Source organism: Papio anubis, chromosome 17 (genome assembly GCF_008728515.1).
Source record: "Papio anubis isolate 15944 chromosome 17, Panubis1.0, whole genome shotgun sequence".
NCBI lineage: Eukaryota > Metazoa > Chordata > Mammalia > Primates > Cercopithecidae > Papio > Papio anubis.
In genome coordinates this window covers 71383045-71403050 of record NC_044992.1, presented here as the reverse complement: position 1 = coordinate 71403050, position 20006 = coordinate 71383045, and the positions used below count along the sequence as shown (strand labels likewise).

At 59.8% G+C, this 20006-nt stretch overlaps 1 protein-coding gene across 1 annotated transcript; it reads left to right on the top strand.

The window, feature by feature from the left end:
• The first annotated feature begins 16212 nt into the window (after positions 1 to 16212).
• Positions 16213 to 19794, top strand: CBX8 (chromobox 8). The gene is made up of 5 exons (XM_003913529.5): positions 16213 to 16693; positions 17088 to 17131; positions 17323 to 17388; positions 17515 to 17581; positions 18067 to 19794. The coding sequence occupies exons 1-5, from the start codon at positions 16625 to 16627 to the stop codon at positions 18976 to 18978; spliced, it is 1158 nt and encodes a 385-aa protein (XP_003913578.1). The 5' UTR covers positions 16213 to 16624; the 3' UTR covers positions 18979 to 19794.
• The last annotated feature ends 212 nt before the right edge of the window (positions 19795 to 20006 follow it).

The following is a 20006-nucleotide window of genomic DNA, read 5'->3' as shown; positions in this document are numbered from 1 at the left end:
CTGGCCCGGGGCGGGCTTTGTCTGCGGCAGCTCCGCTTTGGGAAGGCGCCAGCCGGGGTACAAGATGGCGGGGAAAGGGTGGGATCGCAGGCGCTCGCCACGCGGAGCGGCCCCGCTCTGCCTGCAATGCAGCAGGGGGAGGGGCGGGGGCACCCGCGACAGCGCCCGCCCCGCCCCCCTCCGGCCGCCGGGCGCCCCCCCGCTGGTGACCCCGCGCCCGCCGCCCCCGCCGCCTCTGTCTGGCGGCTGCAGCCTCCGCCTCACTCCGCAGAGCCCCGGCCGCGGCAGCTGCAGAAAATGGCTGCCAAAGCGGCGCCAGTCGCCACGCTGCCCCGGCGGGGGCGGGCGCCGCAGCCCCCAGCCCCGCTCTCGGTGCCCGCCTGGGGACGCTCCGCCGGGCGCAGGGACCCTCCCGGGGGAGCGGGCGGGGGCGGCAGCGGGGCGAGCGGGGGAGGGGCGGTTACCTGCGGGCAGAGGGGGCACGGGGTGGGGGGCGGCAGGGGACTGAGCAGGAAGGGCGCCCTCGATCTGTCCCCACCCCCACCCCGGTGCCCGTGCCCTCGCGAGGTCGCGGCGCTCGGGTGGGGAAATGTTAATGGGGTGTTGACCTCGGTGACCGTGTGCCACCCCCACCCATTTAGAAATCAGTCTCCTCCGCACCCTCCGGCGTTGGAGCTGGGCCGGCTAGCCCCGATGCTCCCCGCAGAAAAATAAAAAAATAACAAATAACAAAGCTGCGTGCGTGCCGACTACAGACAAGCCAAGCCCGGAACTCCGCGGAGAAGATCCGGGTGGATCCTCGGGCGCCATAAACCGCAGCCACCGCGGCAGCTCAGCAGGTGCCGGGCGCCCACCCTCCTCTCGGCGGGGAGTCGCTCTCCGACCCCCTCCTCGGCCTCGCCGAGAGCCACCCGCGCCGAAGAGGCGCCGGCGGCCACCCCGCCGCTCCCCAGCACCCGGGCCCGAGCACCTTTCTCCGGGCCCCAAGGGGAGCTCAGGGCTAGCTGGACACCCGGCCTGGGGCGTGGGCTCGGGGCAGAGCCAGGGAGCACACCAGGGCAGGGGACGAAATCGCTCCAGGAACTCCGGGACTGAGATTGCTGAGAAATAAACGAAAAGTGTGCACAGGGGACTGGTGGGTGGGGTTGGGCTCCGGAGTTGGGACCCCTTGGCACAGCCGCGTGGGTTCGTACCCCCACTTCCCCAACCCAAAGGAACCCAGGCCCCAGCGGGCCGGGCCGGCCAGGGAGAGGTGTGTCTGTAGACTTGGTGCTTTATTTTTCCCTATCTGCAAGTTTCTCTCTCATCCCTCTCCGCCAGCTGCGTTCTCGACTCTTCTGATTTCACCAACAGTGCCTGGAAAATTCAAATTCAGTGTATAAGAGGGCAGGGGCCAGGGACCAGGAGCCAACAGGTCAGGAAAAGGGGTTTCCAGATTCGAGAGCGCTTCTGCTCCTGAGGTTTAAGAGCAGAGAAGAAAAGGCGCACTTCAGACAAGTCCCTGTGCGGAGAGAAGTCGGGGGACATCTAGGGGACCGCATTCCCCCTCCCCCACCTGGGCGGAGGATTCCATGTACCTAAGCAAGCAGAAACTTGAAGATGGGGATTTATTATAAACGACCTGGCTAAATGGGCGTGGGGAGAGCGGGACAGGGATGGCGTATTTCGGGGGCACCAAGAGGCAGCACCCGGGTATCCATGGATTTTCCAGGACCTAGAGAGGTCTCAATGGCAGAGGTTCAGAGCTGGGCGAAAACCCAGGCAAACTCTCTGCCACGAAGGCACCCCCCAGTCCCTCCTCTGGAAGGAAATAGCTTTCTGCTGGGCAAAACACCGCGGCAGCGAATCTCAGCTAAGGTCAGGGGGGATACGTGCTGGCACCAAGGGCTGCCGCCGCCACAGCGCTTCCTTCCGCAGATACAGCGAGGAGGAGGCGGCCGAAGCTAACTCGATCCAGCAGGCAGCGCCCTCCCCAATCTCGCACCCTCGTTCCCTGGCAGTGCCCGCTTCCACCACCTTCCTCTGGGAGGGACCAGGTTAAGGAATTTGAGATTTCGAAGGGAAGGAGGGCGAGGGTAAGGGAGGATGCCCAAGACGGGCGGAGGTCGCGCTGGTCATAGCGTCCTGGTCCCCATCCCCCCCTCTAGCTGGCCCTCCCACGCGACCCCCACCTGCGGGGTGTTCCAGGCGCAAGCTGCCCAGCAGGGGGCATCGCCGGGCGCCTCCCGGAGGCGGCAGCCCTAGAGGCGAGCTCGGTCACAGGCACACTCCCTAAGGGCACTAGGGTGTCCATTGTCTTAGCGGTTCCCTTTGGGTGACCTCAGGACTGGAGTGGGTCCCCGAGAGGATGGCTCTGGCCGCCACGGCGTCGCTAGAACACGTGCGCCGACACTGTGACAGCCCCAGAGGGGTCAGCCGGACACCTGTGCATAGGTGCGCGTGCGCGCGCCTCGGCGGGTTAGGGAGGGAGCGAGGGGCGTCCCCGAATCCGCAGTGCCCTTTCTGCCTGAGTTTGAGGCGATCGAGAGCCTTATCCCCAGAGGAAAAGCGACGCCTTCTCTCTCCGCCCGCTCCCATCCCGCGGGTGGGCCCGGCGCTGGGCACCTGACCAACCCGCAGCCCCCGCTCCACTGCATTCTGCCTGGAAACCCCAGAGTGGCTCTTCTATTGCATTTTTCTCCCCACACGCAGGTTTTTTTTTTTTTTTTTCCTTAACAATTGGCAGGTTTTTAAAGTAACCTTTAAATGAGACATCGATTTACCATTATTATGATTGCATTCAGAAATCCAGCCCGAAGGGACACCCTGGGAGATGCTAATTCGGAGGTACCTAGAGCTGTTTATGGTTTAGCACATCCCTAGCCTCGGAAGCACATTTCTTTTGCAGTTAATTGCTCTGATTATCTTGGGGGGAGGTGACGGGGGGGGGGGGCGACTCGGACTGTTCCCAGAGCCCCGTGCGTGCACGCAGTGAACCTGATGCTGCAGCGGCTACTGCGGCAGCGACACACTGTCTCACACACACACACACACACACACACGCGCGCGCACACACGCACACACACACGCTCCCCTCCCGCATCCGGGCCTTCCCGCTCCTCCGCCGTTGCTCGCCGGGTTTGGGGTGGGGGTGCGTGGGGTGGGAGTGGGAGCGTGCGCGGAGCGGGAGAGTACAGGCCGAGCGGCCACCGGAGAAGAATGACAACGAGGCAGAGGGGAGGAGGAAGACCGCGGGAAGAAAAATTGGGGAGAGGGTGCAGGCAAAAAGGGGGGTTAAGCAACGAGGGGGGTGCGGAGGCGAGAGGCGGAGATACCCGGGGAGAAAGAAAGGGAGGGGGCGGGGAGCGGGCGGGGAGCGGGCGGGGGCGGCTGGCTGGTTTCCACTCGTGAGAGCCGGTTGCCGAGAGACGCGCGGGCCAATGAGCGCGCACCAGCTCAGCCCGGCGCCCGCCGCGTGCCCTTATATGGTGCGGCCGCTCGGCGGGCGCTCGCGCACATCGCCATATAAGGGCAGGAACCTAAATACAGGCTATACCTTGTTCTCCGCTCGCCCGGCCGCGGCCCCGGCGATCGATGAGCGCGCCGCCGAGCGGGCTGCGGCGCGCGGGCCCCGGGAGCAGGCGGGGAGGGGGCCGCGGCAGCCGCTCAGCCCGGGCCAGATGTGGCCGGCGCAATGGCAGCCCGGCCAGCTGCAGCGCTCTCGGAAGGTGCCACTCGCGGTCGCCGCGCTCCCCCTCCTTTCCCTCTTCCCCTGCCCCCGCGTTTGGAGGTGCAAATGCAGATGAACCGGGATTGAAATATAATTGCTTTTGTTTAAAAAAATGTGAGTCAGTCCGTGTTGAGTTTGAGCAGAGGCCTGGGATCCCGGCAAACCAAGCAGAACGCCTCCGGGAGAGAGGAGGAAAAACCCTAGGGTCTGGGCGGGGAGTGGGGGTGGGGGCGCCGGTCGAGTGCTGCGTGGAGCCGCAGCGCCAGGAGGCCGGAAACAGTGGCCACGAGGACCCACTGGTTCTGTGCCCTGGAGGCGCGGGCGGCCTGGAGCCCGCCAGGTGGTGGAAGAGACAGGTGAGAGGTGTCACTGTCACACCTTTCTTCGCTGTCGCTGAGCCAGCCCTGCTCTTGAGGGTAGGCTACAAGAGGCTGGTGGGGACAGGGGACAGGCCCCCCAGCTCGGAAGACTGAAGCCATCAGGGCCTGATCTGGGCGAGGGAGGAGTCATCTCAGGGATTCTCTGTCAGAGGGGTGGTGGGTCCTGGGTGAAGCCTTCTGAGATCCTGGTCGCCTTGGTCAGATTGATGCCTGCCTGTGCTGGTGACCTTAATGTCTGTCTCGAACAGGACACCCCACTTGCTTTCCCTCTCTCCACTTCTGGCTGGTCTCCTTGCCCACGGAAGAGGAGTCTGAGCTGCCCCTGCAGACTCAGGGTCTGGGCGGTAAGAGTGGCCCCAGGATGTCCAGGGAGTGTGGAGGGGCCTCTGTGGCTAGGACACATGGTGCACTGACCCAGTTCTCTCACGCAGCCTGGTGGCACGGCGACTTGGTGCAGGTGTATGCTGTTGTAGACCTGGTGGTAGCCCACCCAGCACCCCCACCAGGTACAGACTGAGGCCTTTACCGCCCACCGGTGGCAGCAGGCAGGAGAGACCTCCGGACACCCACAGGTCCCAAGGCTCCACCGGTGGATGGCATGGAAGAACCTTACGCACCTGGAGCAGTGGCCCCTAATATGGAGAGTACTGTCCCCCAGCACGTACCCATCGCCCCTCAGGTGTCCTTCTCTGCGCAGTTTAGACTGTGATTGTGTCAACCTTGCCTCGGATCCCCAGTGCCTGGAGATGCTGACAAGGGAGCCTCTCCCTCCAAGGAGGCCATTTCCAGTAGCATGATGCCACCTATAGAATGTACCTGGAATTAGTCTGAGCTGCAGTCATGCTGCCAGCAGTGTGGAGCTGGAGGGAGGAGCATGCCTTAGATTGTTCCTCGCCAGAGTTGAGCCCGGAATAGTAGTCTAGTCACACAGGCCTTCCCCCGGGGTCCTCCTCTTGCCATCCTGGGTCTCCTAGGTAGGTATTTGGTAGCTCTGGGTCTGGCGTCATTGGGAAAATGGTGGCCAGTACCTGGTGTATCTGGGACAGGAATCTGCCACTCCTACTAGGAGTCCCCAGCTTCCTGGGCAGGCACAAACTCCAGGGTTCTGTGTACTGCCCTAGGCACGTGCATCAGTGGTCAGCACTCAGTATTGAACAAGTATTTCCAAAAGGTTCAGGGAAACCCCCATATGCCTACACAAATGATCTCAAGGTGTCCAACATGGAGACCAGACTGGCGGCTCCAAGGCTGCCTGCTCAGAATGCTGGGTTTTGCAGGGAGAACAGGTTAGGAGAAAGAGAGAGACTTGTCCAAGGTAACCCAGCTAGCCAGGGGCAGAGCAAGCCTGGGTTTCATTCCCAATCCACTGTTTTTTGTGTTATGCAGGTGCATCTCAGCAGCAGCCCAGGCATGGGCTTCTGTGTCAGTGTGGCTTGTCAATCCCGGAACCCAGGAGCCCTAGCATGGGGACTTAAAACTGACTACCATTGATTTCAGTCAGTCCTACTTCCTGAGCAGCTGGGCAGAGGCTGGAAAAGGCAGTTGGTCTCTGATCTCAGGCTGCTAAGCTCCTGGTCCCGCCAAAGGCTGGAATTGGCCAGAGCCAGTGACACTGCCATAGGCTGCTCTCTCACACCAAGCTCCAAACCCTAGAGCAGCGCAGCCATGCCCGGCTCCCCTAAGTTCCTGGTTCCACACCAGCAAGAGCTACCCTGAAACCTCCCCTTAGGCTCTTCAACTCCTGGGTGACAGATTTAGGTTGAGCTCTGTCCTGTGACTTAACTGGGTCATTAACAAGTTACTTAATCCTCTGAGCCTGTGTCTTCATCTTTAAATGTGATTAATAAGCCTCCCTCTAAGGGTTTTGATGAAGAATAGAAGCAGAATCCAGGAAGCCTCCAGCACAAAGCCTGGCTCAGAGGAGCCCTCACTCAGCGGATGGTGGCTACATCTGTCCACTTCCAGCACTCTGGTACACCTTCTTGTGCCAGGCTAGATACCAAATGGGATACAAACACCATAACACATCATGTCCATTTGAGCCACTGTAGAAACAGGTATTCCCAGCACTCCCTAGCAGATGCCCTGGTGAGTGGTTGGTGGGTATCAGATCCGACCCCCTTCCTACCCTTGCATAATTTCTTCCAGTCCTGCCTAGCTCCACCCTCTGCCCTGCCCTGTCCCCTGTGACAGTCCAGGGCCCTGCAACCCTTCACACACCCACTTCCCAGGGCATCCTCGGAACTGCCGTGTAGACAGCCCCAGAAACTTTCCTTCCAGGGAAGGGGATACGTGAACCCACAGAAGCTGGGGAAGAAACTGAGCCTAGGACCCCTTTCTCATCTTGGAAAAACAGCAAGTGTGTGTGTGTGTGTGTGTGTGTGTGTGTGTGTGTAGTATGGAGTCCTGCTTTCCTGGGATCCAAAGTACTCACCTGTGGGTCCATTACAGATGCCTGTCATAGCAACAAAATGGGAAAGAACCAGCCCATTCTGCAGGTGGGAACACTGATTTGTAGGAGAGAGACCTGACCTTGCAGTGCAAGCACGTGAGGCACTTCCCCAGTTTCCACTGGGCCCCTAGTCCCACGATTTGAAGGGACTGGCAGTCAGTGTTGAGAGAGGCAGCTGGCGAGGCACCCGGGTTAGCCTGCAGGTGCTGAAGGACCCAACAGGAGCTGTGGGAGAAAACGACTCAGTCTTGCCCTGTCTTGCCATGGCAAATCATCTCCCCTAACATCCACTCCTGTCTTTCTCCCCTTCTCTTTCCCTACACTCCATGCCCTCACCCTGGGAACCACATCTCTGTGATCTCCGCCAGCGTCAGCCACATCTGCTCCTGAAGACCGTCGACTCCCCCATGCCTACCTGTGTCCACCTTCTTCATTTCGTCTGGACACCACTGCACACCTGACTTGTGCAAGTGAGGGTCAGACTTGGGGATATGCTCTTAGACATTCCCGACTCCTGTGACGAAACTGTACCCACCCCACTGTCCCTCACTGGGGAGCTGCAAGACCACTCCAAGGCTGACGCCCAGTGTCCTGCACCCCGATCCAGTGGGTACCCTTCCCATTGCTCAGGCCCTTCCAGGTTGAATGGCGCCCCCCTCAAGACGAGAGGTCCAACTCCTCCCCTCAGCTTGGGACAGAGTGGGAGTAGGGTAGAAAGGACAGTTCCCCAAGGGACTGCCCACCTCTTCCTAGAGCTCGTGTAATGTCCGGAGCAGGCTGGAGAATGAGGTCGCCAGAGATTCTGTCTTGCAGACCTAAGAAGAGGTTTGAGGGAACAGGAGAGCTGACAACTCCTGCAGGCCTCCCTGCTGGCCACTTTCTCTTTTCTTCATCCCAGGTCCTCCCTACTCTCCAAAAGGGAGAAACTGAGGGAGAAACCTGGGACTGACTGGAAGGCCTGGAATCCCAACTCCCCCTGAGTTTTTTGACTGGGAAAATACCTGGGGACAGCTGGAGTCTTCAGGTATCCTGGGGTGCTCCTCCCGCAGAGCGCCCCCTTACCCTAGGGAACCTTCGATCTCTCTCTCTCTCTCTGTGACACACACACACACACACATTAGAAAGGAGATGATACCTCTAAAGTCAGGCTGCACCATGGGGGTGGTGTAAAGAAGTTAGAGACTGCCTCAAAAGAGCAGTGGGAATGATCACAGAGGGAAGAGGAAGGAGATAAAATGAGGCCTATCCGTCCCAACCCAGCGCCCGGCTCTCCAGAGACACTCCCTTTTCCAGGCCCCACAGTCATATGAAGGTGTCACTGAGATCTGCCACCCATTTTTCCTCCCTCTGCCCATCTCATCCACAGGTCGCTCCACCCACAGCAATTCCTTCGTAGGCTTCCTCCTGTAACCCTGAACTGTTTAAAAGTTCTTTTAAAAAAGAACTTAAGAATGATACCAAACTTCTTAGTTGCAAGCCTAAACTGTGGGCACCTTCTCATTAAACGTAAAACCTGCCTCTTTCCCAAGAGAGAGGACGTTCTTGTCCATAGAGGGGTGAGGGGAGGTGCTGCAGAGCCCTTTTGCGCTCCTCTTACTCTCTGCTCTGTGACTGCAAAAGTGAGAATGGTGCCCTCGGAGGAAACACGTTTTACTGCAAAAATTCTCTGGAGCCCGGAATTGCCCTGAAAGTGGCCCTGCAATTACAATTCTGGTCCAAATTCATTTACCATATTTATTTGTGGATTTCTCTTCCCACTCCTCTTCGTATTAAAAAAGATCAAGAAGATTTTTTAATGTATAAAAGATGTTTCCTCCACATAATGTGCCCCACCGCCACCCACACACCCCTTTATTCTGCTTTGAATTCAATGACTTCTGCCGTCTCGGTGACTGAGGCGACCATCTCAGAGCAAGGAAGTGCTCTGGCTCAATCTGTTCAAAGGGTCGGGAACTGAGTCCCTGGAGGGTCCAGACCCAGACCCAGGAGCTCGTTTGCAGGACACTCCCTTAATCCTCAGCAGGCTGCCAATCTACCCTCTCCACACCCCACCACATTCAACATCTGCCCCAATACCCCAGCCACAGTCCATGTCTCTGCCTTGAGGGCCACCGAACCTCCCAGGATGGATGGGGTGATGGTGGGAGTGTCTGCTGGGACTTCCATGGTGGCTCAGCCCTTCATCCGTTTGGCCAAAAAGTAACAGCTCTGAGGTTGAAACTAGAAAACTGCAGAAACTCAGCGTGAACATCACATTTCACTGCTTTAAACTTTCTCCTTGGTCCTGGTCAGGAACCCCATAACCTCTGCTAAACCAGCTTTTCTTGCCATAAACCTCCTCTGTTTTTAGGATCTCAAGGACTAGCTGAAGAAAATTAATTTTGCCTCTGATTGCTGTGCTATACTAGATAAGCCATTATTATGCAAATGAGGGAGTGCGGCTCTCAGGATGAATAAGACGGTGCCGGTAGCGGCGCGGGACAGCCCCAGATGTTTGCATAATTACTTCTGCCCCAACTTCGAGAGTGCAAAATGTCAAGGGAGGAAGTTGTGCGGGTAAATACGGTACCATGTTCCCTGAATTTGATTTCCTACAGAAGGGCGGGGAAGCAAATCGGAGGCTTCAGCTGCAGAGAGAAAAGGCATCACGGCTCCCGGGCCGAGGGTGTCCCGGCCGAGTGGCCGTCTGCGTCCATCCCCGAGATGCTGAGCCACCCCTCGGCCGAGGGCGGCCAGAGAGAGCATTGTCCTGCCCGGGCAGCGAGGCGCTTGCGCGGGCACAGAGCAGCAGCTTGGCCCCACGCTTTCCGGAAGCCCCGGAACCGGCAACACGGCTTCTGGGCGTGCGCGGAGTCGCTGCGCTCTGGCCGCTGAGCCTCGACGCCAGTCGAGCCCCGTCAGGTCCCAGACAGCCTTCTCCCGGGACAACGGCTAGAGGTGCACCGAGGAAGCCCTGTACCGGGGCTGCAAGGAAAGGCGTCGACCACACTGGAGGACACAGAGGCTTCGCCCAGAACCTCGCTGGCACCGTCGCGTTTTTTCGGTCAGCTCCCAAACGTCTGCCCTCGGATTTGCCGCCCGCGTGGCCCACTCTCGCGGAGGGTAGGCAGCCCGGCAGACGCGTCTGTTCCCCGCGGTTCTGCGAGAGGCCCCAGAGTGGCCTTCGCAGCTTGTGCCTCCTCGAATGACCCGGCAGGCCCTGCACTTAGGATTTTCTGATCTCTACAAGGGGAAGCTGGACTGTGGCTCTTGGCGTTAACAGCCTCGCAAGGGAACGGCACCGGCTGAGAGACCTCCACTTTGGAACTGACTTGAGGTCCCGGCGTCCCAGCAAAAAAGTCACTGCAATTCCTTCTGCATGGGGGCGGGGTAGGAAAAGAGAGAACAACAAGCGCTAGGCGGAGTCCGAGGAGTACCTGGAGCTTCCCTGGGGCTCTGGAGAGCCGCGTGTGGTCCAGGAGGAGGCGTGAGGACTGTGGCACCCTGCATCGCTGGAGGCAGAAGTGCCCACCCTGGCTGAGCTCCGGCTCAAGGGAACCCAGGAGGTCCAGCTGCCTCTCTGCGCCCAGGCTCTGGTGCCATCATTCCTTGAATCGCCCAGCCTCTCCCCGTGTATTCCCGTGGGAGGGTTGGTGCTCCTGCCTTTCCCATGAGCTGGGTCACGGGAGGAGGGGCGCGCATGAACGGTGGCTCGTAACCGCCAGGCCAAGGCTGTCAGTGCAGGCAGAATCTGGGGTCAAACTCTCCACCGGGGCATCTGGAACCACAGCCTGCTGCCCACGGGTTGAGCCGTCAGGACCCGGGGTGATGCGGGAACGGAGTCGGTGAGCCCCGGGCATCTCCAGGCAAGGGTTGGGGCTGGGGGTTTCTGATAACGTCCTGCTTTCGGACGGGACTCCAAGGCCTTGACCTCTAGGCCGCCCGCTTGTCCCAGGTTGCTCTGCTACCACACCCTGCCGGCCTCCCCTCGCCTCTCGCAGTCCCCGTCCCTGGCTGTGCCTAGTCCGTCCCGTCTGAGCCCCTTCTCCCCAGACCGTGAGAACTGAGCGCCCAGACCCAAGGACTCCCGGACTCCTTCCAGGCTGCGGTTGTCCGGCCCAACTCTGGACCGTCCCTCTCTGCTCCCCAAAGGCGCTTGGGGCTCCTAGGACCGGGTCACACAAGCAGCACCAGCAAGCAGTGCGGGGATTGGGTGTGCGTGTGCGGGGGTCGGGGCGCGGGGTGGGGGGGTAGTGGGAAATGGGGCCGGCTCGCGGCGCGCATGCGTGCTGGTTCGCGCGCTGTGCGCGTGCTCCAGCGGCACCCCACCCTCTCAGCTTGCCTGGCTTCGGTGCTCCGAGGGGACGCCCGCGCGTTTTCCCAGCGAGCCCACCTGGCCCAACCGGTCAAGATGCCCAAGGAATGAATCAAAACTGCGTCTATGCAGCATACTGTCGAGCACCCTCACAGGGCGTCCCCCTCATGGAGAAGTAGGGACAGCCTAGGCTGATACTGGGGTTCCTGGGGAAAGTCACTCAAATCAGAATCACTAGGTCCCATGAGCTTGTTCTGGTCTCAGAACACCAATAACAGCAACAACAGCAATACTGAACATTTATTGAGCATTTACCTGTGCCTGACAGTGTGGGGGTGCTTCCATATCTCATCGAACCCCCCCATGGACTCTGTTGGGAAAATGTGCTAATATTCCTTTTCTTATAGTTATGGAAGCTGAAACACAGAGAGGTTAAGTAACTTGCACAAGGGCACACAGCCAGCAAGTGCATTGGAACCCAGGCAGGCTGGCCCCAGAGCCCACCTTTTTAGCCACTGTTCTTTACCATTAAAAAAAAAAAGAAAGCAAAACCGCCCACCAACACCCAGCTTCCAGTTTACTTAAATCAGCCCCTGGAACTCCCTTCCGTCTTTACTGTTGCAGCCTCATCCTTGTTGCCAAGGGCTCTGAGGGTCCTCCTGCTGGAGCAGTGCTCTGCGCTTCCAGGAGGCTCCACTGGACCTTTCTTGAATTCTTTCCTCAAGCCTTGGAGGAGCTGAACTTCACAAGGATCCAAAGCCCCAGCTGTGGAGCTTTAGGGACTTGAGCTTAGGGCTTCTCAGGCAGAACCCCTGCTGCGTCCCCCTGCGCAAGTGACTTGGCCCCAAGGTGCCTCTCTTTCCTCATCTAGAAAATGGGGGTAGTAGAACTGATGTTACCTGGCTGTTGTGAATCTTAACTGGGATAACGCAGGCACTAGATATAGGGCAACTAGTTAAGCAATAGATGTTGCTTAACTCTGATGGGATATTTTCCTCCTGTGGAGGGGAAGAAAGGGGGCCTGATTTCAGTTTCTGGGGTTTAAGGCAGAAATGTGGCTTCTAGAATGTGTGCAGCCTTCTGGGAGATTCCTGTAGAGTGGGCAGGCAGCCCCTTCTTATTCTTTGCAGCCTGTTCTAGTGCTTCTCTAACAAGGAGGATCTGTGGATGTCTCCTAGGGAGGAAAAAGTGGGACAGGAAAGGTGGGAGCTTCTTACTCTTGGGAACAACTAGCGGCGGGAACCAAGGCCAGAAACCCGGACAACCTCATTTTCAGTCACCCAGGCTGGGCCTTGGGACCAGTTTCCAGAATGTCGGGTCACCCTGCGGCATTCCCGCAGCAGGCGGCAGGCGCCCAGCCCTAGCTCGGCGTCGGGGAAGCAGCGCTGCGGGACGCCCGCCCGGCTCCGGGGCCGCGGGAGGTAAGCCACTGGCCACAAGGCCACGCCTCGGAGCCGCCAGCGCTCACTTCACTGCCGGCCCGCCCGAGGCAAATGGTTGACTTCCAAATCTGCCCGCGTCCGCAGCCAAGACCGGGCAGGTCCGACGCCCGCCAAGCCGCGGAGTTGAAACGCTCCCAAAGAACCGGCCGGCCTCATCCTCGAGCTAGAGGACGCGCTAGGGCTTGCCGGCCTGGCCCGCGACCCAGGAGCCCAGCGTCCCGCTGGGGCCCGTTCACCCCTCTCCTTGGACTGCGCCAGCCTCCAGCCTCCCTCCCGGAGGACGAGTCTTTGGGCCGCGGGCCCAGGGAGGCCTAAGAGGGCCCCCAAACTCCGGGGTCTCAGGAGGTTGCACTATCGAGTGCAGAGTCCCGGCACCTTTTGGAGGCTGGGGCCGAGGGTAGGGCGGGCTACCGGGAGCAGGTCGCAGACCGTGGGCCTGCAGTCGCGGGCCGTGCGCCTAGGTCGCCAGAAGAGTGCAGAACAGGGCGGGAGACCTGGGGGTTTGGGAAGCAGGTGTCCCCAGGCGGGCGGGAGCCCGCATTTCCGTAAACAAAGAAACGGGGCAGCTAGTCTCAGGAGAGGGGGTGGCTGTTAAGAGAATTGCGGACAATTTCCTTCATAAAAATGCGATCTGAGAGCATTTGATTTCCACTTTCACTCCCCCCATCCCCCGCCCCAACACACGCACCGTCTCTAAAGACACTCAAATTGCAGCCATATGGGGCTAAAGTAATAGGAAGCAGTTACCTTATTTACTGCAGAGGCGGCGCACGCAAACCTGGCAGCCGCAGCCTCAGCAGCGGACCGCCGAGCAATGGGATTAAGAGTAGCGTGTCTTGTCTTTTACAACTTTGTTTTGTTTGCTCCTGGGAGGTGTAGGTGGGAAAGGCAATTATCTTAACTTTGAACCAGGAAAGCGGTTGTGTGGAGAAAAGAGAGGTGGCGAGAATTTAGTCAGTCAGGGAAGGGGGTTCGATAAGAAAGGTGGGGAACAAGGATCCTCTTTCTGTAGGTTCCTAAGACCGTACCACCAGCTGACCTGTCCTCTCGGTCTGGTTCAGACCCGGCTGGAATGACTGCAGACCTCCTTCCCCTCCACGCCCATGCGTGCTAGCCCCCTCTCCTAGCGCCCTCTCCCGGAACACAGGACTTCCTCCCGTGCCCACCTAGCCAGAGCCCGGGAGGTGGGCTCCCATTTCTCAGACCGCCACCTCCCGCTTTGTCTCCAAATTGTCAAGGAGTGAGGTTGCCCGGTGACCTGTTTTCACACCCCCTGCAACGCTGCTCTCTCGCGGGCAGTTGGGGGGCAGCGGGTGCGCCAGGCAGGGATGAGACATACTCATCCTTCCTTGCTTTCCTTGGCGGGACTGAGAGCGTCTGCTGCTGACAAGAGCCGGGCTCCCTGCCCTTAGATTATTCTATACCTCTTCTTTCCTTCTGAATCGAGTTCCACCTTTGCCACAGGCTTTGCAGGATTCCCCGACGTTTGCAAACTCAGACTCTTTGCAAGTGATAATTTTGTTCAGAGCAAGCATTTCCGAAATAATCACCATCAGGCACGAAGACAGGTGGAGAATTGGGTGGGGAAGCTAAGATAATTACCTAAGACCATATCCAGAGGAGGGGGCCGCACCTGCCAGCATCAGAGGTTTCATTTCTTCAAGTTTCAGAGGTATTTAGGCAAAGAAGGGAGAATGAGGCAGAAAGAGAGGGAGACGGGAGGAAGGAAGGAGGGAAGGAAGGGAGGAAGGAAGGAAAATGGAAAGAACGCATGGAGGAAGGACTAAAGCTATCTTTTTCGGGGAGAAACTGAAACTATCTCCTGCACGCCTAGTGCAAACCCCATGGTCTGTAAAGGCATCAAGGGCAAGCACAACTCCGGGAACCCGGTTCCAGAAACCCTATCTGAAGGAAAACCACCGCTCTTCGCGGGTGCGTGAGAGCTTGCCAGGGGTGGGGGTAGGGCGCGAGGTCAGGCGGGTCAGGTCCCCACGGGCCACGCCGGGAAGGCCCCCTCCCTCCCACTTCCACAGTGGCCCTGAAGCCAGCCCGAGGAGCTGAGGCGGCCGGTGCGGGGCTGGGGCCGAATCCTCGGCGGGCAGCGGATTCCAAGAGGGGGCAGGCGGGAAAGGCAGAGCGACCCGGGCCCAGGGCGGAGGGTGGGCTTTCTCAGGGCGGGGAAACCAGACACTTAGAGGCGGCTGAGGCCGACTTTATTTTTACTGCCCAAACTGTTGGAAAGTATTTAAGCTTAAGCAGAAACAGCTGTATCGCTGGCACCGGCCGACGAAACTATTTGTTACCGGGAATGACTTTTTATGATTCAGGACGCGGCCGTCGGCGGCCTCCCACGGGCGGCCCGTGAGGGTCCCTGGGAGATCTGAGCGTCCTCGACGCGCTGTTCGTTCAGACAGAACGGCCGGAGAGATGGGACTGTTCGGCCAGCGGTCACCTTGTGAAGTTTAGGAGCAAGGCCAAAACCTGAAACCCGTGTTTCCAGGGGCTGGGGCAGGACCGGGAGGGAACATGGGCGAAGCGCCCCGCTTGCCGCCGCGGGTCGAGGACCTCGCGGCTGCCGCCGTCTGCGCGCGCCTCACTTTGGACAGGAGGCCAGTTTTCCGCTCTGGGCTTCCTGCCTCTCCGAGTCAGACTCCTTGGCTGCTTCCCTCTCTCTTCCTATCGTTCTCTCGCTGCCTCTCTTTTTTTCCCGCCTCTCTTTCTTCCACCCCATCTCTGGCCAAGGGAAACCGCTTCCAGTCGGGCTGATCATCGATGTTTGAACTAAATCGTGGGTTCCGAGGAGTGGGAGTTGTCATTTGGAGCTTGAGCACTAAGAGAACAGGGTGGGAGGGAGCTGGACCCAGAGTGCGGCTGCTGTCCCCAGCGCCGCCCCCGCCACGGGTCACCGGCAGCCTAGCGGGCGGCAGGGTCGGCGGTGCACGTGCGTATGTGCGCACGGCGAAGCGGTCGCGGCCGGCCCTTGTCCCTTTCCAGGAGCCCGCCATCTTCGCGCGTGAGACCCTCTCGCGCAGCCCGCACTGGACCCAGCGACGTCCCCCAGCTTCCCGCGCCGGCGTTTCTCGCAGGATGTCCGCCGCTCACGTTGGGAAAAGCGGTGGACAGGAAGTGCACGGGCCGGGCGCCGGGGTCGGGGGGAAGCCAGACGCACCCCCAGCCGCGCACCCCATCCCGTGCCGGCTCTGCCCAGATGCCCTTAGCCCACCGAGGCCACGGGCAGGGGGCGACCAGGGCAGGCAAGGTCGGTGCTGGGGCCTGGCGGGGGCGGGCAGCGCGGGCTAAGGGCAGGGGCAGGTGGCTGCGGGCGTCGGGGACGGTCGGGGGGCAGGAAGAAGCCGCGCGACATCCTCTGTGGGGTCCCGGGCTGCAGGCGGGCTCCGGAGGGAACAGCCGGGCCTCCACCAGGTCTGTGTTTGGCTTCGGAGGAGCGCTCCAGCCAGCCCGGCTCGCAGGGCCCAGAGGGTGGCCGAGGGCAGGGCCGCTCGACAGGAGCCTGAGACACAGGCACATTGATTTGTTAGCGGGACCAGGCTGTGGGGGGGTGGAAGTTGCCATGGAGACCGGGGGTCGGGTGTGCGGGGCGGGGGGCGGGGGCCGGGGGAGAAGCGGGCCGATGGGCGCGCCGCAGGCTCTCGGGGTTCGGGCGCGGCCCGCGGCGCCCCAGCACCTGTGCATTGTGCATTGTGCGGCGCGAGCGGCGGGGGGAGGGGAGGGCGCGAGTCCTGGGCGGTGGGGGTGGGGCGGGCCGGGGTCTGCCGAGGGGCGGAGCTGGGCTGACATCGCCGCGGGGATCCCAGCGAGAGCTGTGGGGGACGCCGAACACCGGAGGGACAACTTGGTGGCGGGGGAGGGGGCCCCGGCGAGGACAGAGGGCGGCCGGCCCCCCTCGCCAGCCCAACAGACTGACAGCGGCCGGGCCCGCCCTCCACGCGGCGTCACTTCCGGCGGCGCCCCCTCCCTCTTGCGCGCTCCGTCTCTGGAGTCGCCTCGGACTCCGCCCCCTGGCGATTGGAACGCGGGTCACGTAGCAACGCGGGGGAGAAAGGGAGAGGGGCGTGGCTCGGAGTTCGTCCAATCAGCGTGCGGGGGCGCAGGCCTCCGGCCGCTCGGCTTTAGCAACGTCGTTAGCAACACGTGGGGCGGGAGGAAGCGCTGGGCGGAGGGGAGGGGGCCGAGCGGAGGAGCGCGGGAGGGGGGCCGCGGGAGGGAGCGAGAGCGCCGGGAGGGGGAGGAGAACTGACGTCAGCGGGAGAGTATTATGGTCTGTCGTGCGCTGGCTGCTGCTTTTCTGCTCCTGGAAGCGGCCAAGAGGGGAAGCGGCGAGTCAACATGGAGCTTTCAGCGGTGGGGGAGCGGGTGTTCGCGGCCGAAGCCCTCCTGAAGCGGCGCATACGGAAAGTAGGTGCTCCCGGGCCTAGGGCCTCCGTGCGGCCGGGCCCTCCCCTCCCGGCCCGGGTTCCCTCCCCCTGCTGCAGCCCAGCTTCCCTTCCCCCAGGTCCCAGCAGCGGCCGCGGCCGTGGCGGCGGCGGCGGCGGCGGCGGCGGCTCTGAACCCAAGCGCTTTCCTTAGACTTGCAGCGATGCACGGATTGCATGGGTGGGGGGCGGGGTGGGGAATGAATGCCGGTGCATGCACTTTGTGCAGCGTTAGGTGCCGGGTGATGCAGTGGGCGCGTGCCTTTTGCGGCGGGGTTTCGAGCATTCATCTGGTGCATGCATTTTCGCATGCATTTCTTGTATCCTCGTCATGCATTTCTCCCCATGCACACACATTATCCCCTTTGCACCCGCAGGGACGCATGGAATACCTCGTGAAATGGAAAGGATGGTCGCAGAAGTAAGTAGGTTATATGCAATTCTCAATCCCATACTGTTATTCGGGAGCTTTCTTTCTTCCTCTTTTTGCCTTTACGTTGAAATACAATACAATGCAATGAGAAAAGTTACACACACACACACACACACGCACACCCTCTGCTCTCACCCTGCTCCTGGGACTGATGCCCACTTCTTCCTGATTCCCTTTAGGTACAGCACATGGGAACCGGAGGAAAACATCCTGGATGCTCGCTTGCTCGCGGCCTTTGAGGAAAGGTACAGACCCTTCCAAGTCCCAGCCACTCACTTAGAAACAAGTAGAGTGGCTTCTCTCCAGCCTGGACTAGAGTCCCACTTGCTTTCTTTACTCACGCATCTCTTCTCCTTTCCTTCTTTCTCCAGGGAAAGAGAGATGGAGCTCTATGGCCCCAAAAAGCGAGGACCCAAGCCCAAAACCTTCCTCCTCAAGGTAGGTTGGCAGTGTCCAATGGTGGAGGACAATGTTGTTGAGTCATTTGTGGGAAGGGGGCCCTGAAGACTGTGAGCCAATGGGGTGTCCACACATGTTGCCTATTTGTAATCTAGGAGGGAGTTCCCTGACAAGATGTCACCAAGTCAGTAGCAGCTCCAACCGTGTCTGGGGGGACTGGCTTGGCCACACTAGAATTCCTTTACCCTCCCCCTCCCAAATGGACATATAATCAAATGCAAAAAGTGTGCTTTTTGCGAATGACTGCTTGCAGCCAAATCTTCTATCCCTTCTCCCATCCATCTACCTCTCAGCTCCAACAACCTCCCCACCTATTCATCCACCCACCCACCCACCCATCCATGCATCCATGTAGAAATTCCCAGGCATCATAGGGTAAAGATAGGAGATCAAGGCTAGAGCAGGAGTCGTGTGGGGGTGGACAGGGCCCTGCCCCACTCTTGATACTATCTTCTCTCCTGCAGGCTCAGGCCAAGGCAAAGGCCAAAACTTACGAGTTCCGAAGTGACTCAGCCAGGGGCATCCGGATCCCCTACCCTGGCCGCTCGCCCCAGGACCTGGCTTCCACTTCCCGGGCCCGGGAGGGCCTTCGAAACATGGGTTTGTCCCCGCCAGCAAGCAGCACCAGCACCAGCAGCACCTGCCGCGCAGAGCCCCCTCGGGACCGAGATAGGGACCGGGAGCGGGATCGAGAAAGGGAGAGGGAGCGAGAGAGGGAGCGGGAACGTGAGAGGGAACGAGAGCGGGGTACCAGCCGAGTGGATGACAAGCCCAGCTCGCCGGGGGACAGCTCTAAGAAGCGAGGCCCCAAGCCGCGGAAGGAGCTCCCGGACCCCTCACAGAGGCCCTTAGGCGAACCCAGCGCCGGCCTCGGAGAGTACCTCAAGGGCAGGAAGCTGGACGACACCCCTTCCGGGGCAGGAAAGTTTCCAGCCGGCCACAGCGTGATCCAGCTGGCCCGAAGGCAGGACTCGGACCTGGTGCAGTGTGGTGTGACCAGCCCTAGCTCAGCTGAGGCCACGGGCAAGCTGGCTGTGGACACCTTCCCTGCCAGGGTGATAAAGCACAGGGCTGCCTTCCTGGAGGCCAAAGGCCAGGGTGCCCTGGATCCCAGTGGTGCTCGGGTCCGACATGGCTCAGGCCCCCCCAGCTCTGTGGGGGGCCTCTACCGGGACATGGGGGCCCAGGGGGGAAGGCCCTCCCTCATCGCCAGGATCCCTGTGGCCAGAATCCTGGGGGACCCGGAGGAAGAGTCCTGGAGCCCCTCCCTGACTAACCTGGAGAAGGTGGTGGTCACGGATGTGACCTCAAACTTTTTGACCGTCACCATTAAGGAAAGTAACACGGACCAAGGGTTTTTTAAAGAGAAAAGATGAATGCTGGGTGGGTGTGCCCAGGACGAGAGCAGGGGAGAGAGTGAGCGTGAGCTTGGCATAGTGATTTTTATTTCTGGGTGGGATGTGGCCTTTTGGCTGGTCCCGTCCCTGATGTGACCCCCACCCCCACCAGCCCCTTTCATCCCTCCTTCCTCCCCATCAGTTTTTGTTGGAAAGATTATCTCTAGAGTTATATTTTCTATTAGATGTAAATATGTTATTTAAGAAAAATATCTAAATATATATATTTCAACTCTTGAAGTTGTTTTATTTAAAGGAGAGAGACTCTCATTGTGCTTTAGTTGGGGCAGGCAAATGAGCTGGGGCAGGAGGGGCCCCCTTGCCCCAGGGCTCTAGGGAAGTTGGGGCCTGGGTACAGGTTTCTGAGAGTGTCTGGAGGGGCTTGGCCTGCCCACCCCACCCCTCCTCCCTTCTCCCACAGCCCAATGCCAGACTCCTGGCACCAAGGCCCGGCCCAGATTTGCTCTCTCTTCCCATTGGCCAGGCAGGCCAACAAAAGGTTGGCTCCCCAATCAGAAAAAAGGGGGGGTGGGGTCAGTTTTCCTTTTTTCACTTTTTTTTTTTTCTTTTTTTTAAGGTAAAGAAGTCTATTAGGGAAAAACAGTATTAACTTGAATAAGCTTTTCGTGTGTGATGTTGAAGGTTAAAACGTCTCCAGCAGGCAGGGACAGGAGGTTTCTCCCCAGGACCACACCAGGAAATGCACTTTAGGGAGGGGTGTGTGTGGTACACGCAGATCGTGTGTATGTCATGTGGATAAAATCTCCCCGTTCCCTCGTTCCTTTCCTTACTCCGCAGAAAGAAAAGAAATCCAGCGAATCTGTTTACATTCCCGAAATGCCAGGATAAATTAGGAGGATTGCGTGTCAGTGCTCAGAGTTCGAGACAGTTGTTTTACAAGAAAAGTGTTGGGGTGGACTTTTACTTTTCGCGTCCTCTAGCTTCGCCAGGAGAAGAGACGGTGGCCCCCACCTCCCAGGAAGAGTTGGACAAGCCTCCCTGCCTGG

Coding starts and splice junctions, on each gene's coding strand:
- CBX8 (XM_003913529.5), top strand. CDS start 16,625: ATGGAGCTTTCAGCGGTGGGGGAGCGGGTGTTCGCGGCCGAAGCCCTC. Junction 17,132..17,322: donor TGGAAAGGATGGTCGCAGAA/GTAAGTAGGTTA, acceptor GATTCCCTTTAG/GTACAGCACATGGGAACCGG. Junction 17,582..18,066: donor CCAAAACCTTCCTCCTCAAG/GTAGGTTGGCAG, acceptor TCTCTCCTGCAG/GCTCAGGCCAAGGCAAAGGC.